This window comes from Sphaerodactylus townsendi, linkage group LG08 (genome assembly GCF_021028975.2).
Source record: "Sphaerodactylus townsendi isolate TG3544 linkage group LG08, MPM_Stown_v2.3, whole genome shotgun sequence".
NCBI lineage: Eukaryota > Metazoa > Chordata > Lepidosauria > Squamata > Sphaerodactylidae > Sphaerodactylus > Sphaerodactylus townsendi.
The window spans coordinates 62363120-62381401 of record NC_059432.1 but is presented as its reverse complement, the minus strand read 5'-3'; the positions used below and the strand labels follow the sequence as shown (position 1 = coordinate 62381401).

The window sequence follows — 18282 nt, the reverse complement described above, 5'->3', positions numbered from 1 at the left end:
ACCAATTTATGGTGAGGAGTCAGATACCCGTCCCTGGTAAAAATGGTCAACTGGAGTTTATACAGAGGACAGCTAGAGTCTTTGTGTAGAATTTCCATGAGGCCATCTTTTCGACCCTTCTGCTCTATTCCGAGAGCAGCTCTTCAAACAAAACTGAACAATAATTTTCAAGAAAGCTGAAGGCAATGGGGGGAGTACCTATTAATTTCTTTGATTCCTATCATTACCAAAAGGATTTTGGAGCAGTAGGACTCGACAAACTGCCCTTCTTCCATGCAGCCATTAAACCTATAGCAAAGGTCACCCTGTACGTTCCCCAAAAGCAATTACACCGTGCGGTATGCCGGTTATATACATTATACATGTACTGCGTGAAAACAGGCACTCTGCGCCTGTTAAATAGGCAGACCTAGCACGGGTCCGCAGGTAAGAGGTGATAACTCATTATGACTCATCCTCTAACACCTGGCAAATGTACGAGAGCAGAGTGGGGCGCTCAGCAATGGCTGGCTGTCCTCCGACGAAGCAGAAGACCTCGCCGCCGTTCTCTTCACCCCGGGTAAGTAAAAACCCTGACAGTTAAGACTAGGCCGAGGCCGCTTTCCCAGACGCCCCTTCGGCAGAAACGGCATTGCCCCTTTAAGAGAGGACGGACGCCTTGTGTTTAATGTATCGAATTGTGGCGGGTCACGTGAGGCCCCGGAGAAGGGGTTGAGCAGGAGCAGCGCCGTCCGCGAGCCGGGAAGAGAAGGGCTGGCTGGCGGCAGCAGCGGTGGTTGCGGCTGGGCTGGGCGCAGACCCGGCGGAGGTGGGAGCGGATCGAGGCGAGGCCCGGAGCCGGCGCCGCGGTTCCCTCTGGATTTTCCCCCTCCCCCTCTGGTTTTGTCCTTGCTGCTCTTCAGGCTCTGCGTTTGTTATTCAGTGGAGTTGATTGATTGATCGGCTATTGATCGGTTAAAGGGGCCCTGCCGCTCGGGAGCTACGACGTCGAGATCGGACTGAGCCGCTGTTCCTTTAAGCCAAGCCGGGAGGGGAGGGGGAAATCCAGAAGTGCGCCCTTGATCTTTAGTCATCCTTCCGCCCTTGAGTTCCTTCATACCCCCATTGCACCCTCCCTTTCTTTCACACCAACCCTAATGCACTTTCACCACCCCCGGAGGAAGAGGAAGCAGCATCTATTCCCATAGGCACCCCCCCTCCTTCAGTCTTTCTCCTTGATTGCTACCCTGTCAGAGCCGCCCCCCCCCCTTTAATTTTCATTGTGCCATCTCCCCAACCCTTTATGTTTCGAAATATTGGGCTTATAGGGTTTTTCTTTCTAATCGGCTGTTTGTGTGCGTGCGCGCGAGCAGAGAGAATTCTCCTAGGCAGGCAAGAGCTATAGGCTCAACTTCTCCCCCCGCGCCTCGAATAGGTAAAACGATTAAAAAAAATCTTTATAGGTTTTCTATTTCGAGGTTTAATCTATAAATGGGCCTAGATATATATTTTTATCACCTAGTTTACATGATCTGGAACTCTCGTTTTCTTTCCTTCCTTTCTCACTAGCGTGATAGAAATCTCAGGTCCCCCCCCCCTTTTTTTTTTTGTTGTGTTCTTTTCTTTGGTTTCAATTGGGAATCTCGATTTTTTTCTTTTGCATGTGATGCAGGTGAAAGACAGTGCCTGATCCATTAATCTGTTAGTTCATTTTTGTTGTTGCGTTGTTACTGTGACAGCATTAAGGAGATGTGCTGAAAATTATCTATCTATATAGATTTGTGTATATATATATATATATTTATTTATCTAAAGTGGGGAGACCCAATATGGCTGGAAGTGGCTATGAAGAGCATGTAGGGTTTTTTTGATCTGATGATAAAAGCTAAAAGACACAGCAGCTGCGGCTGTATAAACTCAATTTAGAGCCCTCCCCCTTCCCTCCCTCTTCTCTCCCCCCCCCTCACTGACACATCAGGCGCTTACTTTGCAGGGTGGTGCCATCCACCGGGCCTCTCTTTTTTCCTCCTCCTTTAACAGATTTGTTTCTGTTTTCTCTAATAAAAATATTCACTAATTTAAAAAAATCAGTTCAAAATGGCTGAGGATTGACCGAGTCCTCTTGGAATTGTACATTTCAGCAGTTCCTTTTAAGCTTGTGAGTGTCTCTCCCCCCCTCCCCTCCTTTGCAGGCTGGTTCCAAAAGGAGAAATAGCTTTCATGTCAGAAGGAAAACAGAGAAGCTAAGGGGAAGAGGCGGGGGCTGGGCTCTTCATTAGCAGTTGAGAAATTCCTTTTCAGTTTGATCAAGGCATACTTGTTTTCCTTCCAGCAAGAGCAACCCATCACTCTCCAAAAGATTGAGGATTTTGGAGAGGGGAGTACTGTTTCCATTTCAGTTTTATTAAAATCAGAACTGAGACTGATTTTGCGAGGAAGAAATCCCAGGGCGTACTGAAAGCAGGTTGATTCTCTTGGTTGAATTCAGTGGTTTCCACCCTCCTTAGTCTTTAATTTTTTCCCCTCATTCCTATTTGAGAAAAGGAGCAAAGGATGGGAGGGTCCCTTTGGCTCTGGGCTGGAATTTCATCCGAATGACTGACCCGTTTTCCTACTGAGATTGCACTGTCCCAAACCAGCGAAGAATTTTTTTCTGCACCATTCAGCTCGTTCTGATCTTCTGCTTTTTAAAAACCTTGCATTTGGATTTTATCTCTTTGTGATTAATTCTGGACTCTCTTATGGGAGGAAAAAGAATTGAAAAGGATTCTCTTGGGCTTAGTTAGGAGAGATAAAAGCCCTTTAAATGTTGAACGTTGGACAGAAAGTTGTCATAAAATACTGAATTCATAGTTTTTAACTTGGACAGCTTATATGGAACGTGGATCTTGTCCTTCTGGATTTTGTATGGATTATTTTCGGTTCCGGGTAAGTTTTTCTTTTAAAATTTGCTTTTCAGAATCGAAAGTAACAAGCTTTGTAAGAGTTTAGATTAATGGTTTTAATTGTTTGTTGTGTCTGTGCTTTGCAGTTTCTCTACCAGTAGTTAATTACGTTATATCTATTGGGATTTTGTGAATTTTCTGGGAGGAGGAGGTATTTTACTTTGTATTTTAGGTGGTTCTGCTTTTAATTGATCTCTCTTTTTTTGGTTCATTAGCAACTTAGTGGCCTTTCTGTTGCAAAAGTGGAAAATTATCATCTGTGTCGGTAGACCAAAAACTGACTTTTTAAAAGCGAATTTTCTTAAACAAAAATATCTGTGGTGTTAAGACATGGCTGAAAACTGGAAGAACTGTTTTGAAGAAGAACTTATATGTCCCATTTGCTTGCATGTCTTTGTGGAACCTGTCCAGCTTCCTTGTAAGCACAATTTTTGCAGGGGATGCATAGGAGAGGCATGGGCCAAAGAGACAGGGTTGGTGCGTTGTCCTGAATGTAACCAGGCCTACAACCAGAAACCCAACCTTGAGAAGAACTTAAAGCTGACCAACATCGTGGAGAAATTCAACTCTCTCAACCTGGAAAAGACCCCCACAGTCTTACACTGTGTGTTCTGTCGCCGTGGGCCACCTTTGCCTGCTCAGAAGATCTGTCTGAGATGTGAAGCTCCATGCTGCCAGTCCCATGTTCAGACACACCTGCAGCAGCCGTCCACAGCGCGTGGGCACCTCCTGGTGGAGGCGGATGACGTCAGAGCGTGGAGCTGCCCCCAGCACAATGCCTACCGACTGTATCACTGCGAGGCTGAGCAGGTTGCTGTTTGCCAGTTCTGTTGTTACTACAGTGGGGCACACCAAGGGCACTCTGTATGTGATGTGGAGATCCGGCGCAATGAGATCAGGGTAAGTGTGGAGCAGTGCCCCTCTCTAAAGTTGCTTTTTTGTCAGCAAAACATGAGAGGGGTGTGTCTATTACAGTACCAGAAAACTAACACAAAGTTCATTCCTGCCTCAGGGAGTCTCAATTTTCTAAAAGATAAGAAGCCCTTGAAACAATTTCTGCCAATTCTGATCAGTGGCCGAGAAGGGACCATTAGAAAACACAAATAGTACCTTGTGGGCAGAGCTGGTTTTGTGTGGATTTCTTGCCTATTAAAAAGATCAGTGCTGGTCCTACTACTTCTTTTTAACTTGGCTTCTTCCAAGAGAGAGGGTGCTTCTTTAGCTGAAATTTAGCCTTTAAAAATCACCCAGTGGAACAATTCCATTTAAAGATTTTTTCCTTTTAAATTAAGATGGAGGATTCCCTCCTCTTCCTATCCTCTTTTACGAGTTCTACAGGACAGATCTCCCTGCCATCGCCAATAGAATTTTCTGTGAGTTGCCTAGCAGTAGCTCTTCCTGTACCAGAGGTATGCTGACATCTTAAATGTGGTGAAAATGAGGAAGTAAACAAAAGCAGACATGATATTTTCAGGCTTCATTAGAAATGCATGCAGGGAAATGGACCCTTGCTGAGCAGGATGTTATGGAGAAGGAAACAAACAAGTGTGTGTGGGGGGAGGGGTAAGGGCTTCTTTCAGTGTGAATGTGGCTGTTCAAACAATAGCATGTGAAGTGGGGGAGGAAAATGTGGTGGTGGTCCCTGAGATTGGTTGTCACACTGTGGAAACAACAGGATCTTCAAATCTTCTAACTGCTTAGCAAATAAGTAAGATAATAGGGGAAAATCTGCTAAAGCGACAGATTGTTCTTACGTGGTTGGGGATGAGTGCAGACCCATTAGCAGGTACGAAAGGTCCCTCCAGTATTTGTTTTTTGTGGTAGTCAGTGAGGGAGTATAATTCTTTTTTCTTTACTTGTTTAAAAAATGTTTGGGGTGGACCTTGTCGAAGGCCCAGTCTTTTTGTTACTTTCCACAGGGGAATAATGTGAGTGTGGTGTGGGAGGTTGTTGGGGGGTGGGAATCCAATGGCTTCGAGTCTTTGAGTGCACTAAAATCTGGTTTCAGGCGGCTTTGCTCCCGGGGGTTGGGAGTAAGGCCTTGATTACAGACTAGTGTGGCTATTGTAAGGCTTGCCAGTGTCAGATCATGATTTTCTCACCCCCTTCCCTGGCCAAACTCTTGGGAATGGGAAGCTGTGTTTGAATTCAGCTCTCTTGTGTGATGCCTTGCCTTCATGGATGGAGGTGCAAAGCTATATCTTCCTAGCTGTCCAAATGGGGAAGGGTATTCCTGTGACAAGCTGATGTTTAGTGTTGGGGGAAGGGAATGTCTGTAACCAGTGTCCCAGCAGCTTCCTGCTAACATTTGCCCTAACAATGAAATTGAGGAGGAGGGATCATAAGAGATCTGTCTACTTCCAAAGCAGACCAGATCTCTGTTTTTCATGTTGAGTTGACGTTTGAAGTAAGGAAGGGTATGTGTGTTTTGTAGTAGTAATAGCATCTAGGCTACAAGATTCCAGTGTGGCTCTGTTCTCAGGATCACTTCATTTTCAGGTGTAGTTATCCCATATGATTCTGCCTGTATACAAAAGAGTGGCTTTAAAAGACTGTTAAAATAATAAATCCCCACTCTTTTAATGCATGTTTGTGTTTGAAAATTCTAATTTACATTGATGATTGGAAACCAGTGGTATTTACTCTGGACTAATGTTCAAGGTAATTGATGTTCAGGATAACACCCCTACAGAGAATTTTCTGTTCGTTCCTGAGAAGGATAGCCATATTAATCTACTGCAGTAAAAATGAGCAGAAGTATAGTGGCACCTTTAAAGATTAACACAGTTTTTTTCCCCCAGTGTAAGCTTTTATGGAAGCCTGTGCTGAAACAAAATCTTGTGTCTTTTAAAATGCTACTAGATGCCTGTTTATTCTAACTCTGTGGCACAGGTCGAATGGCATGTAGGTGATGAACACTACAACTTTTCACAGTTTCACTGGCTAGAGTTTTCCCCTCGTTCTCTCCTGCTTGGGCCACTAACTTGCCTCTGTGGTCTGATCTCGCAACTTTGAAATCTCTGAAAGCTGCACAGACAGGCCTTTGGATTCCTTATGAGGACCATCGTTGTGTAGGATAAATATTTAACAACAAATGAGCAGCAGTGGCTGTAAAACAGAGACAACTTCCTGTGTATTGTAACTCTGCCAAATGAGTCACCATTTATCCATTAAAAATGAGGGGAGCCATAAATAAAATTGCTATCAAATTATTCTCCAGTTGGACATCCAGACCTTGATTTGGGGGGAGGAGAGTATACTGTATAGAAAGAGGAGTTTGTGTGTTTGAACAGGAAGGCTATTTTCTTCCTTCCCCTCTGGGGTTTTTTGGGAAGCTGACAGCCTCAATGGAGGTACTGGCGGCTCCATCACACCCACACAGGAAGAAGGAAGCTCCAGCTAGTCTTTCGGGAAGCAAAAAGGCTTGGCTTCTCCCCACCACCTCTTTTCTTTCTATTAATAGTCACCCATGAGGGAGAGGAGAGAGAATGCTGGGCCAAACAGAAAAGATGCCTTTTCCCCTAATCTGGGAGAGGCTTAGTGGTGACGTGACGGGCACCCTGATCTTGGCGAATCCAGCAATGATTCACTTGAGAGCAAACTTTTTTTCCTGCTTTTTAATGAGTCAAGTTTTAGGAATTTTTGGTCATGTCCACACCCATCCTTTACTATAGGCCTGCCCTGTGCTTTCTTCTTTTGCTTTAGGCTCTTAATGTGGAAACCTACAGTCATCCAACCCCATTTTACTTTCCCTGTTGGCAACAGTCAGGCCACAATCTGTGTGAGTTGCTCAAAAGCCCTTGCAAAAGCTCCAGCAGGGATTTGCTTGAATGAGTAGTGGTAGGCTGGAGCAGCTGAAGCAACTGAACTCTGCCCTTATATTGGGGCGGGTGACTTTGGTTCTATTCTTAATTCTGCAGGCCTGTATGTTGCACGCAGGGGGAAACCTCAGCTTTTCTTAGCTCTGCCAAGGCTTAAGTGGCAGAGCGCTTGTTATGAGGCTACTTGGTATCCTGTAGCACTTCTAAATCTTACCCACCACTTTATCTCTGGGGCTGTTCTTCACCCAGATTGTGAACCTGGGCTTGTGTGCAGCTCCCTGGGCAATATTATGTGCATTTCTAGAGCTGCTTGAAATAGTATATCTATAGGATGAGTTGTCATTCACACAGTATGCTCTTGAATGGAGCTGAAATACCCATAACTACATTTGCTTGCACTTATCCTTTTATTGGTGTTACCTTTTCTTCGCCTCCTTTTGTTTCCCTTACTGTTGAGGTTTAGATTGGAATCTAATTGGGGCAGCAGCAGCCTGCTTATTTTGCTCCTACTCCCATGCATCTGGATGTTGCTATGTAACATAAGGCCAAGCAGCTGATGGCCTTCCACACTTTGTCCTTTCCCTATGTAGTACTTGATTTCCCTTCTCTCCTACTTGTATGCTAGTATTTCATTGAAGAAGCATCAGTGCTTACACCTTGCTGTTTATGTTTTCCTGGATTTCCTGGAATGTCCTCCATCCCAGCCATTGTATCAGTACTCTGGTAACAACCTTACTTTTTCTCTTCTTCGTCTTTTAAAAAATCCTCTATTTTGATATTTTTAAATTTCAATTTCCTTGGAACCTAATTCTGAGCAATTTTCTCTCCTTTATAAGAATGTTAAGATTAATAGATAGTAGTGAGTTAGTATTAGTGGTAGTAATATTATACTTCATATTTTATTTGTCAGCTTACTTAAGCAAAAAGGAAATGTGTGGTAAAAATGGTCAATATACATATTATAAACTTAACTGTTTTGTTAATTTAGATAGATAGATAGATAGATAGATAGATAGATAGATAGATAGATAGATAGATAGATAGATAGATAGATAGATAGATAGATAGATAGATAGATAGATAGATAGATAGATAGATAGATAGTGGGAGATGTTGGGAACTGAAAAGGCATGCTGATGGCAATACTCCAAGTGCAGCTGAATTCTGATTTAGATTTTTGAGAAGCTGAAAATATTGAAATGTATTGTACAGCCTTAAAATGTAGAGTTGGAGTGGTAAAGTTTTGAATATTTTTTTCTTTTGTAAGGTGTATGGATGTGATCTAAATACAAATAGTGCAGTACTTGATCAGTGTTACTGGCTTAATGCTGTTTGGGAGCTGAGATTCATGGATAAGGAATGGAAGCAGTAGGTATGCAAGGAGGCTGGGACATCTCACTTACGTGTGAGTGTGTATATGTGTGCACATGCTTAAATGCAAATGTTCTGATTGCATTCTTGGCACCATTTGACAAAGAGGCTGAAGTCACGTCTTTGGCTAAATATTGTAAAGATTAGGAAGCATACTGGATGGTTGAACAAGTATTAATGAATAAAAATTTGCTGTATTGATATGCACAAATCCAAATTACTTATTTTTCTAAAGGAACTTGCTCCAAGGATTTGGAAATTTCTGAGGTAAAATTATTATTTTTTCGATGATGAAAGAGTTCTCACAGGACTTATACATGTGTGTTCTCCAGTAAACATAATTGCTGCATAAAGTGTGAAAGGCAGACCCATATTTTCAAATCAGCAACAACTTCTTTTTAAAATATCTGTTTAACAGTTTTGTATATTGGTGCGTGTTTATTTGATTTATTTATACCTTTCTCATGGAAACTCAAGGTGCATTACGTGGTGTAAAGGGTTATAATCAAATAGCATGAGAAATCCAATGAACAGTGCAAAAGCACTGGGATTATAAAAATTTAAAAAGTAGTGCAAAAGAGAAACAGGCATATCAAGCTATGCAGATTTTACAAAAGTAGAAGACAATAGTAAGAACAGGATAATGTATACATCAAATAAACAATATTAATAAATATTTATAAATTTATTATATATTGAGATGGATAGACAGTTAGATAGATGCCCCCACCTTGCAGAAGCCAGGAGTCTCCCACACTTCTCTCATCCTGCAAACCATGAGAAACGGATTTGTTCAGGAGAGCATTTTTACTAAGGGAATAGGGCTGTGGTATAGCAGAAAGGTCAGAAAGGTGCTTCTGTAAGATAACACGACTGTATTCTATGCCTCTTTTATGGGGCATATTATGTCTCCTTTATGTGTTATTCTACTCTTACCGTATTCTAATTCTGTTAATTCCTCTCTCCACGTTGTTTGACATATCATGTCTGATACTTTTTTATTTTTTTCTTATTTTTGTAATCTCACTCCTATTGCACTGTTAGATATCTCATCGTATGTTCCAGAGATACCTGACCTTTTTGAGCACCTCTGGATTTCTGACACAGGGTCGTGGCCATAACCCCCAAATGGCTGCTGCATAAGGCAGAGCCATCTACAGAGGAATAGAAGAATTTGAATTTATACCCCACTTTTCCCAATCATAAGGAGTCTCAAAGTGGATTACGAGCTTCTTCCCTGCTTCTCCCCACAAGAGACACCTTGTGAAGTAGGTGGGGCTAGTTCTGAGAGAATAGTCATCCAGCGGGCTTCATGTGTAGAAGCGGGGAATCAAACCTGGTTCACCAGATTAGAGTCCACTGCTCTAAACCACTGCACAACTCTGTTAGGGAGTGAGGACTTGCCTAATTCTTATACTGACTCTTATACATTTCAGGCAGAAACTCTATTTAATAGGATGCCTTTATGAACGTATTTAAGAATATTTTCTTTCACATTTAACATACCTTCGGTCACAATGTGAAGATCCATGTGCTGTTGTGGCAGCTGTTGTCGAAGCACTTTTTCAAAGATCTGCCAAGTCAAGTAGATCTCCAATAGTCTATTGGAAGCCCTGCTGGCAGAAGCACGTCCTGACTCCACCCACTCTGATAACACTTGGCAGGCTCCAGGCATGTTGTTGTTGGTGGGTCCCTTGAAACCCATGGACACGGTGTTGAGGACCCTTGCTATATGCTGTTGGATTACCATGTAATCTGCCTTGAATCTTGGTGAGAAAGGCAGACTTTAAATTAAGTAACCAAATATGTAGCATTCATAGTGGCATAGATTACAGCAGTGTTTCACAGAAATCTTTCATGTGTATGTGAAGTTTATTTTGGGATTATATATAAAAATGTTGTCATAATTCTGTGAGCTGAGAAATGTTGATCCTTGAAGATAACGACTTCATCTATCCTTCTAGCTCCTAGCATATTAGAGAACAGAGATTCTCAAAACAAAGATGTGCGTTTCTCAGAAAGAACTATAGTGATGCCCAGTTCTACTCTATGCCTTCTGGGATAGCCAGCTCTTTGGATTATTCCGGCTAGTAGGAAACTGATTGCTAAGGCAGGGCCTTCTGCCCATTCCTGCCAGTGCTTGAAAATCTAAGAGATTTTCCTTTCAGTGATGACCTGTGAGTTCATGTCACACATCATAAAGCTCCATCTTTCTATGCTGAACATAAAACCACTACAATTTGGTCTATCTAAATTGCAGGCCCCTTCTAAATGTATACTGATACACCCACCTCCCCACCCCCCCAATCATACTATTGTGATTACCATATCTTAAAGTGGTTTTCAGTTTATTTTCTTTAGTTTGGCTTTGTTGATCTCTTGCAAAACTTACCTTAGCTTGCAGAAGGGAGGAGAGCTTGTGATGCTCTCATTTCCAATTTTCAGGAAATATTCATGAAGAAGTAAACATTATGGAATAAAAAATAAATGATAAAGTACAAGATTAAAATGCTCTTCCACCTCTCAAAGAAAGAATTGGCAGACCTGTGTGTTTCTGGGTTGACTGTATTTCTAGCGTGTGACAGGATGTACTGAAAGGCTGTTGGACCAGGGGACTGCTACTTAGGAGAAGGCTTGAACTGCTGTAGTTGAAATATACTCTTTTTTTCTCAATATGCTGTGTCAGAACTGTTAGTTGTTTGTCTCTTGCTATTGAAAAAGAATCCTAGCTCTCCTAAAAGGGCCTAAAGTATTTAAAATCCCCAGGTACCAAAGCTGGACACCAGCATTTCTATGTGTAGTGTAAATTCGAGTCAATATGAAGGGGGTTGGGGGTGGGCAGGGCAATTCCAACAATTTATAGACTCCAGCACAAGGGGCAGCCTAATAACATGAGTGTAGCTGTCAGGACTTCCTTATGGGGATCAGTTATATTTTTGGGCTACTGTCAAAGCTCTTGTTTTAGTCCCAAGAAATACAGTTGAAATTACCTGGCCCAAGATTAGTCTTGAATTATCCAGCAATTACAAAGTCTGTGCATTTTGCAGCAGCCTGTGGTTTGTCATCATCTGGTGTATGAAACACGCTTCCTTCTCTTTGAGCCAATTCCTGCTTGATGTCATTCATTTGTAGTATTAGGGACCCTTTTATGTTTAGTGCTTATTTTGCTTGTTGCAGAGTTGTGCTAAGTTGTTTTTGCTCTAGCTCGTCTTCAGGCGCATGCCTGGATGATGCCTCCAGTAGTAAGCCTTTATTTGCTTAGGTTCTTGTTATACCATTACACAGCCATTGGAGTAGGGCAGTGGTGGTGAACCTATGGCACGGGTGCCAGAGGTGGCACTCAGAGCCCTCTCTGTGGGCACACGCGCACAGAGTTCTCTTCATGTGGGGGGTTGAAAATCACCCCCCTCACACACCCACACCTAGTCTGGCCTGGGCCGCTGGGTATGACGTGCGTGTGAGCAGGGAGGACTCAGCTCGGGGACCTGGTGCTTGTGCTCCAGGTGGCTGCTGCCCAAGTGGGGGGGGGGGGCAGAGGAGGTGAAGATGCTAGAGAGGCACAGAGCAGCGTGCAAGGGATTTGCTGGAAGCTAGAGGCCCCTGCTCAAGGAGGTGGGGCAGAGACAGAGGGGTGGGGTGGATGCGCTGGAGCAGGGCAGGGCAGAGCTGCAGGTGCATGCAGGGCCTGCTGGAGACTGGAGCAGGCAGGCTGGCTGCTGCTGCTCGAGGGGCTGCTCGAGGGGTAGCCACCACCACCAAGTTTACTCCCGAGTAACGCACACCTCGGAGCCAACCGTTTTTTCTAAACTAAAATTCAGGTTAAATTGCCATGTTGGCACTTTGCGATAAATAAGTGGGTTTTGGGTTGCAGTTTGGGCACTCGGTCTCGAAAAGGTTCGCCATCACTGGAGTAGGGTGTGTGTTAAGTGCTATTCAAGTCACTTCCAATTCATGGCGACCCTATGGATCAATGTTTTCCAAAACGCCCTATTGGTAACAGCCTTGCTCAGGTCTTACAGAGGAGTAGTAGCCTTTAAAAAGTCCCTCTTAAAAAATCTGAAAGGTTGGCTTGGATGAAATATACACATTACAAATCATCCCATGTTCTGGCTGCTTGCAGTTGGCTTAATGTTATATTACATATAAAAGTAAAATGTTGTATGTACAGCCTTTTCTCCCACTTTCAAAATGAACATTTATTTTTTTGGCAATGTTAGAAACTTTGTATACAGAATGTTTATGAAAGCAAAATGTTTACTGGTCCCACTGTAGACTGTGTAAAGGGATTTTTTTTCCTTGCTGCTGCAGTACTGCTGTGGCTAATAAGCAGAAAGGCTTTGCTTTTGATTGTGAGATGTCCATATAGGGTGGATAGAAGTATCTGTTTTACAGAAGACAAAACCCATTCTGTTCTATCTAATGAAAGAGAAGCTAAAACTTTGCTTTCTGAAATTGAAGGGTAGGTGATAGGTTTGTCCAGCACAGACGGATTTTTGTGAGTGTAGACAGTACTGAAAGGAGTGATCTTTTGGGAGAGATCTGGGACTGAATACTGCAGCATTGTCCAAGAATGACAGGAGAGATTGGAGAGAGGTTTTCAGAACCCCTGCATCAACTGGACTAGCTAAGTAGACAAAGCAGGAGCCAGCTAATGCCCTCTGAATGGTATAGTCAGATCTCTTTCCTTCACTAGCTGCAATCAACCACTTCAAAGCCCCCACTTTGCCAATAGCAAACATTTATTGGGGGGGGGGGGTATAATGTAAGTTTTGCAGGTGATACATTACCCTTGTAGCAAAAAGGCCTCCTCATTTTAGTATGAGTTAAAAATTCAGAAGTGATTCACTAGAACTCAAACCATAGAGCAGTGAGACGACAAACAGACTTGTTCAACTATTCAGATCCTAGTCCAGCACCTTTACCACTACACAGTGCTGGCTCTCGTTCTTAACTTAACAGGGTTGTCACACACAGTCTTGGCTTTTTGACTTGTACACGAATATACTTACAAGGACAGACCAGGTTCATTGAGCTGACCTGTACCATGTGTCTTTCACTGGCCAGTCCTTTGGGCGCTATATCTTGCCTTAATCCCACAGGCCATTGCTCCTGCACTGTCCTGCTACTCCTCTAGCTTGTTACACCCTCACTCTTTCCCTGTCTATATTGCTGAGTACTGCTGTATATAGTGATTTCTTTCCATTGGGCAGGCTGCCCATATGTACTTTTTCATTACTGGTATGATCTCAGTAAATCTGCCGTCACTCCCCCAAGCCTCATTCTCCTCCCCCTTCGCTGGTTCTCCTTGATTGATTTGTCTGGACAGACCAAGTTCTTTAAGCCGGGCTTTTGTTTTCATGGAAATTTAGAAGGCAGGAAATTAAATTTATGAGATAGCAAAAAAGGCTGCTTCATAGGAATCTGTGAGATTAAGGTTTCTTAACCATCACAGATGCTGGTGGCTTTGCTTCTGGGGTATTATATTTGTACAGAAGACTTTATCCTGCTGTAAGACAAACATGCCTTAGAAATCTTGGGCTTAAAATGACCTTGCATTTCTGTAAGCTTGTTTTATTTTTTTTCTGGTTCCCTTTTTCTGCATTTCTTGTGAGCTCTGAATGTATGCTTACTCTCTGTGGTTGCCTTGTAGCTAAAAATCCTTCACTACCCCTACCCCCATATGTGTTATGTTGAGTCAACCAAGAAAAATAGGCAGATGTTAGAAAGGGTAGGTTTAGCTCCTAGTAGAAATGAATACACGGAGTTGGTGATGCAGAATACACAGTTCCAGGGTGATTGCATGTGATGGGAGCTGGCGGGGTGGAGAAGGCATATATGATGGATGATTTGAAAAATAGCTTGCCGGTGTGAGTGGGCTTGTGCTTTGTCACCAGTACTCTTAATTGATATATTTAGGCTCCCATTTTGCCAGTAAGGGAGAAGGGAGCACATGAGAAAACTTGAGCGCCATTAAATGACCTTATGAATAGGTTGGGGAATGGAGCTGTAACTCATGGCTTTCATTGATGTCCATCTTCCTTAGGCTGTGCTTGAAGGAGAGAAAAGCAGAGAGTGGTTGTCTGCTGCTATCTTGTTACATTTATTCATTTCCAAGGCCACGCTGGGGGAAATTTGACAAGGTATTCCCCTCTGGAATACCTCTGGACCAGCAGATGTATCTAGAACTTTCTCAAGGGCTGTGGAAATAGCTTGGCAGTGATAAATTTTGGTGCTGTATCAGTCTGACCTTTGGTCGCATCTGTGCCATTGAGCGGGACCATTGGGTGAGCAAAGGCACGGTGAACTATTCTTTTTCCTCCCATGAATCCCATTGAAAAGGCTAAAGGCACCTTCATTTAAAAGTCTAATTTCCTCCTCTGAACAGAGGAACTCGATGGCAAAGCTTGACATTCTCTCTGACCTCCCGCTAATTAAAAGGGCAGAAGACGCGCTTTTTAGTATGGGTCTACATTGTTTGGTAAGCTTGCTCTAGTTTCTTCCTTCCCTTATCTCATGGGCTGTGCTTTAGTTACAGTTCCTTGCTGAAATATGCTTTCCTCCCCTCCCCCCTTTTTTGCTCCCCTTCACTGGAATTGCTCTTGATCCAAACCGGTACCAATTCTCTGCTCTTGTATGCATTGAAATGAGATAGAGGATGAGGGCTGTCTGATAGCAAATGCGTACATGATTGGCTGGGAGCTGGAATAAAAGGTGCTTGCTTCCCTAGAGCCTCGCTGCTCCTAGCCCCTTTCATCTCCCCCTCCCCCTACTGTTGGTGTGTGTCTGATAGCCTGATGCCTGGCATTATTAGGCAGTTGGGCCATATGTTATGGGGGAAGCCAGAGGCTTTCTGGTGTGAATTACCTTGCAGCTCCCTGACTGACCCTGCCTCTTCACTTAACATAAAACAAAACAAAACTCTCGCATTGCCCCTCAGCATGCTGTGTTTGTGGCGTATATATGCTGTATGAAAAAGAATCAGGACTTCCAGAGATTCCAAGAGAATGAGGAGGTCAATTGAAGGAGCAAAAATCTGAACTGTACCACTTTGGAATACTAGCAGAAGATAGTGTGAAAGGAAAAAACTTTTATTCAAAATAAAACACTCCTGTTATCATAAACACACATAATGGGCTGGGGGGAGAACTACTTTTTTCCTTTCTTCCCGATGCGCCAGCTTTTGGTACACAATATGTTTGTTTATTTATGTACTTATGTACTTATTTGACTTCTATACCGCCCACCCCTGGAGGGCTCTATGCAGTTCTTTTCCTCCATTGTATGTATTTTTATTTGTTTTCTTGATTTATGCCCCACCTTTCCTCCTAGTTGGGACCCAGAGCAGTTTGAAATGTTCTCTCTTCCCATTTTATCCTCACAACCACCTTGTGAGGTAGGTTAGGCTGACAGCATGTAGCTCAGGGGTGGACAACCTATGGTGCTCCAGATGTTCATGGACGACAATTCCCATCAGCCCCTGGAGCACCATAAGTTGGCTGCCCCTGATGTAGCTGGACCAAGGTCATCCTACAATTTTCCAGGGCCAAGTGGGGATTCAAGCCTGGGTCATTCAGAGCCTGGTCTAAGATTCTGACCACTATTTCCTTAGATGAGGCCAAATATTAATTAATATTCTTAGCATCTTAAGGGTATAAACAAGAATTTATTCTTGCCCAAAGTCTAGAAGCTTTATACAGCATAATATATAGTAGGTTTGCTGTTGTTGAGGAAATGATTGAAATTATCTTGATTCTTGCTTTATAAAATAATATCAAAGCATGTTTCCAGTCCTCATATGCAAGTTGCTGTTTGTGCTGTACAATTCAAGTTTTGTGTTTGCTATGCTGATATGATACCTGATTTAAAAAAAAAAGTTTAGTTGATTTCAGACCTGCAGTTCCGTCTGTCCTCTCCACAAGGGTGTACTTCAAATGAAGAAGCAGAAGGTTGGAGATAAGAGAGGCTGACAACTAATGCCCTCCCTAAGAAATAAGTTGCAGAAAGGACATTTACTGAAGGTTCAGCAGCTTTCCAGAAGGGCTGTTCTGTACTATGTCATCTGAGTCATTCCTGTGCTGCATAGCCTGCCATGGGCAATGTGATGGGGGAAGAATGCTTTGAATTGGGAGCATGCCAACTGTAATTGTGTCAGAGCTTTAAAAAAATGCATTTATGAACAGCTCTTAAAGTCAGCACTTGTCGGGAAGGATCCAGCCCAGCGCACTTGTGCTTTTTGCCCCAGTGGTAGACAGAAGGTGGTTCAGGTCTGCTTATCTGCTGGGTTAATTTTTTTTTTTTGGTTCTGACTATACATTCAGAGAAGTAGGCTTGAAGTGCAAAGGATTTTGATTACCTCTACAGGGAGAATGGCCAGGAAGGAATGCTGCTGCTGCATGTGTGTTCTCTTAATGAAGAGCTAGTCTCCATGGTTAAAGTGTTTTTGTTCTGTTAGATGCAATGTCTTCGTTCCTGTTGACCATGGGAAAGTAAAATAGCTGGCTTCTGTGCCTATAAACCCCCTCTGTTCTTGCACGTAAAATAGTGATTTTTTTCCCATTACTGCATTTTTATTTAATGTACTGGCAAACTAAAAACTTGATATGAGCTCCGTGAGGAATGAAGGCAGGCTATTTCTATGAATCACAACTCATGTAGTTCTAAAACAGCTGTGCAGTAGAGATCTTAGATGCTGCTAAATGCCAGAGAAGATATCTGTCTTTGTATGTTGAACATTTCTAGGGTGGAGGGGCTGAAAGTTAGATATCAGCAAAACTGTATTCTCTTTATACTCTTAACAATTGAATTTCCATACAATTCCCACTACCGGTCTTCTTCACACTTGTAGAACTGCTTTAAAAATAAATCAGTATTTGATTGTTAATTTGACTTTATTTATTAATTAGATCTTGTTGCTTTCGGACTTGCCTTGGTCAGGTTTTGCAACCTTTGCAGCTAAAACAATGTTTCATTTTAAAGGAAGTAAAAAAAAATCCCTAAATTTTTTAATCTAATCCCATGAATCTGGACTTAAAAGAGTTCTGCAATTAGTCAAATTGGAAAAATAGGAAACTTCTAAGAAATGCAGGTGGCTGCTGAATGTTGTGCATATTCAGATTTCCATGGAAATCACAGGAGCGTGAGGGACGATAGTTGTATAACATTTGCAAAGAGCATTGTCAACAATCAAACTGTCAGGGCTTCAGTCATCTGGAACAAAATATATCTATCATTATGACCTCTTTCACATTGCTGTTTGAAACCGGTTGTTAGTTGTTGCTGGCCTGATGCCTTGTAAAGCTGGATGGGGACAGGTTTATAGCACCCGGTATTCCCAGCCAGTCTCACCAGGCCGGACCCTGCTTAGCTTCCAAGATGAGATCGGGTGCATTCAGGGTGTTATGGCCATAGGTGGAACAGAGGCTGAAACAACATGTTTAGATCCATTTACGAGTTGTGTCAGAAGCAGTCTGCCCTTTTCAACCACCACACCACTTTTTCATGCCCTTTTTTTGGCATGTTCTATTTTGGCTTTTTTTAAAAAGCCATTCTATCTTTTTAACTATAGTGCTAGACCAGTATAGCAATTCAGTGAATAACTGCAAGCAGCTGAATGATAGTATAGCACTGAATTGCTATGTTGGTCTAATGCTATAGCGCAAAAGGTATAATGTTTTAAAAAGCCAGAAGAGGACGTGCTGTGAAAAAGGAGAGGGGAAGCAGCACTTTCAGAAGCATTGCAGACATTTCAGAGAACATATTGCATTGATTCAGAAATGCAAATAACCCCTGAAAACAAAAGAAAGATCTGCCCCACTTTGCAAAATGTGTCACAAGCGGTTTCATTTCAAAAGGTAAATAAAATCCATTAGCAGCCAGCTAATGGATTGCAACGGTGGTTTGAAAGAGACCAAAGATTTTATGTAGTTTGATTCTACATAGCTAGCACAGTGGATAATAGACTGAGCTATGAACCAAAAAGTCCCAAGCACAGTCTTTCCCAAGACTCTTGGCCTGTGCTGTTTGTTTCCTCTGCACTTATTTACTTTATTGATAGCCCCTCCTTTCTTCCCAAGAGGGACCCAGAGCAGCTTAACGTTGTTCTGTTCTTCATTTTATCCTCACAAAAGCCTTGGGAGGTAGGTTAGGTTGAGTGTGTGTGATTTACC

General features: G+C 42.6%; 1 protein-coding gene across 1 annotated transcript in view; it reads left to right on the top strand.

Annotated features, from left to right (window-relative positions):
• Positions 1 to 690: 690 nt before the first annotated feature.
• The window catches only part of TRIM8 (tripartite motif containing 8), a 73850-nt gene continuing 56258 nt past the window's right edge, over positions 691 to 18282 (top strand). Inside the window, exons 1-2 of the mRNA XM_048505578.1 lie at positions 691 to 2907; positions 3140 to 3824. Coding sequence (XP_048361535.1) covers positions 3255 to 3824 — 570 coding nt within the window. The 5' untranslated portion in view covers positions 691 to 2907; positions 3140 to 3254. The remainder of the gene's footprint in view (positions 2908 to 3139; positions 3825 to 18282) is intronic.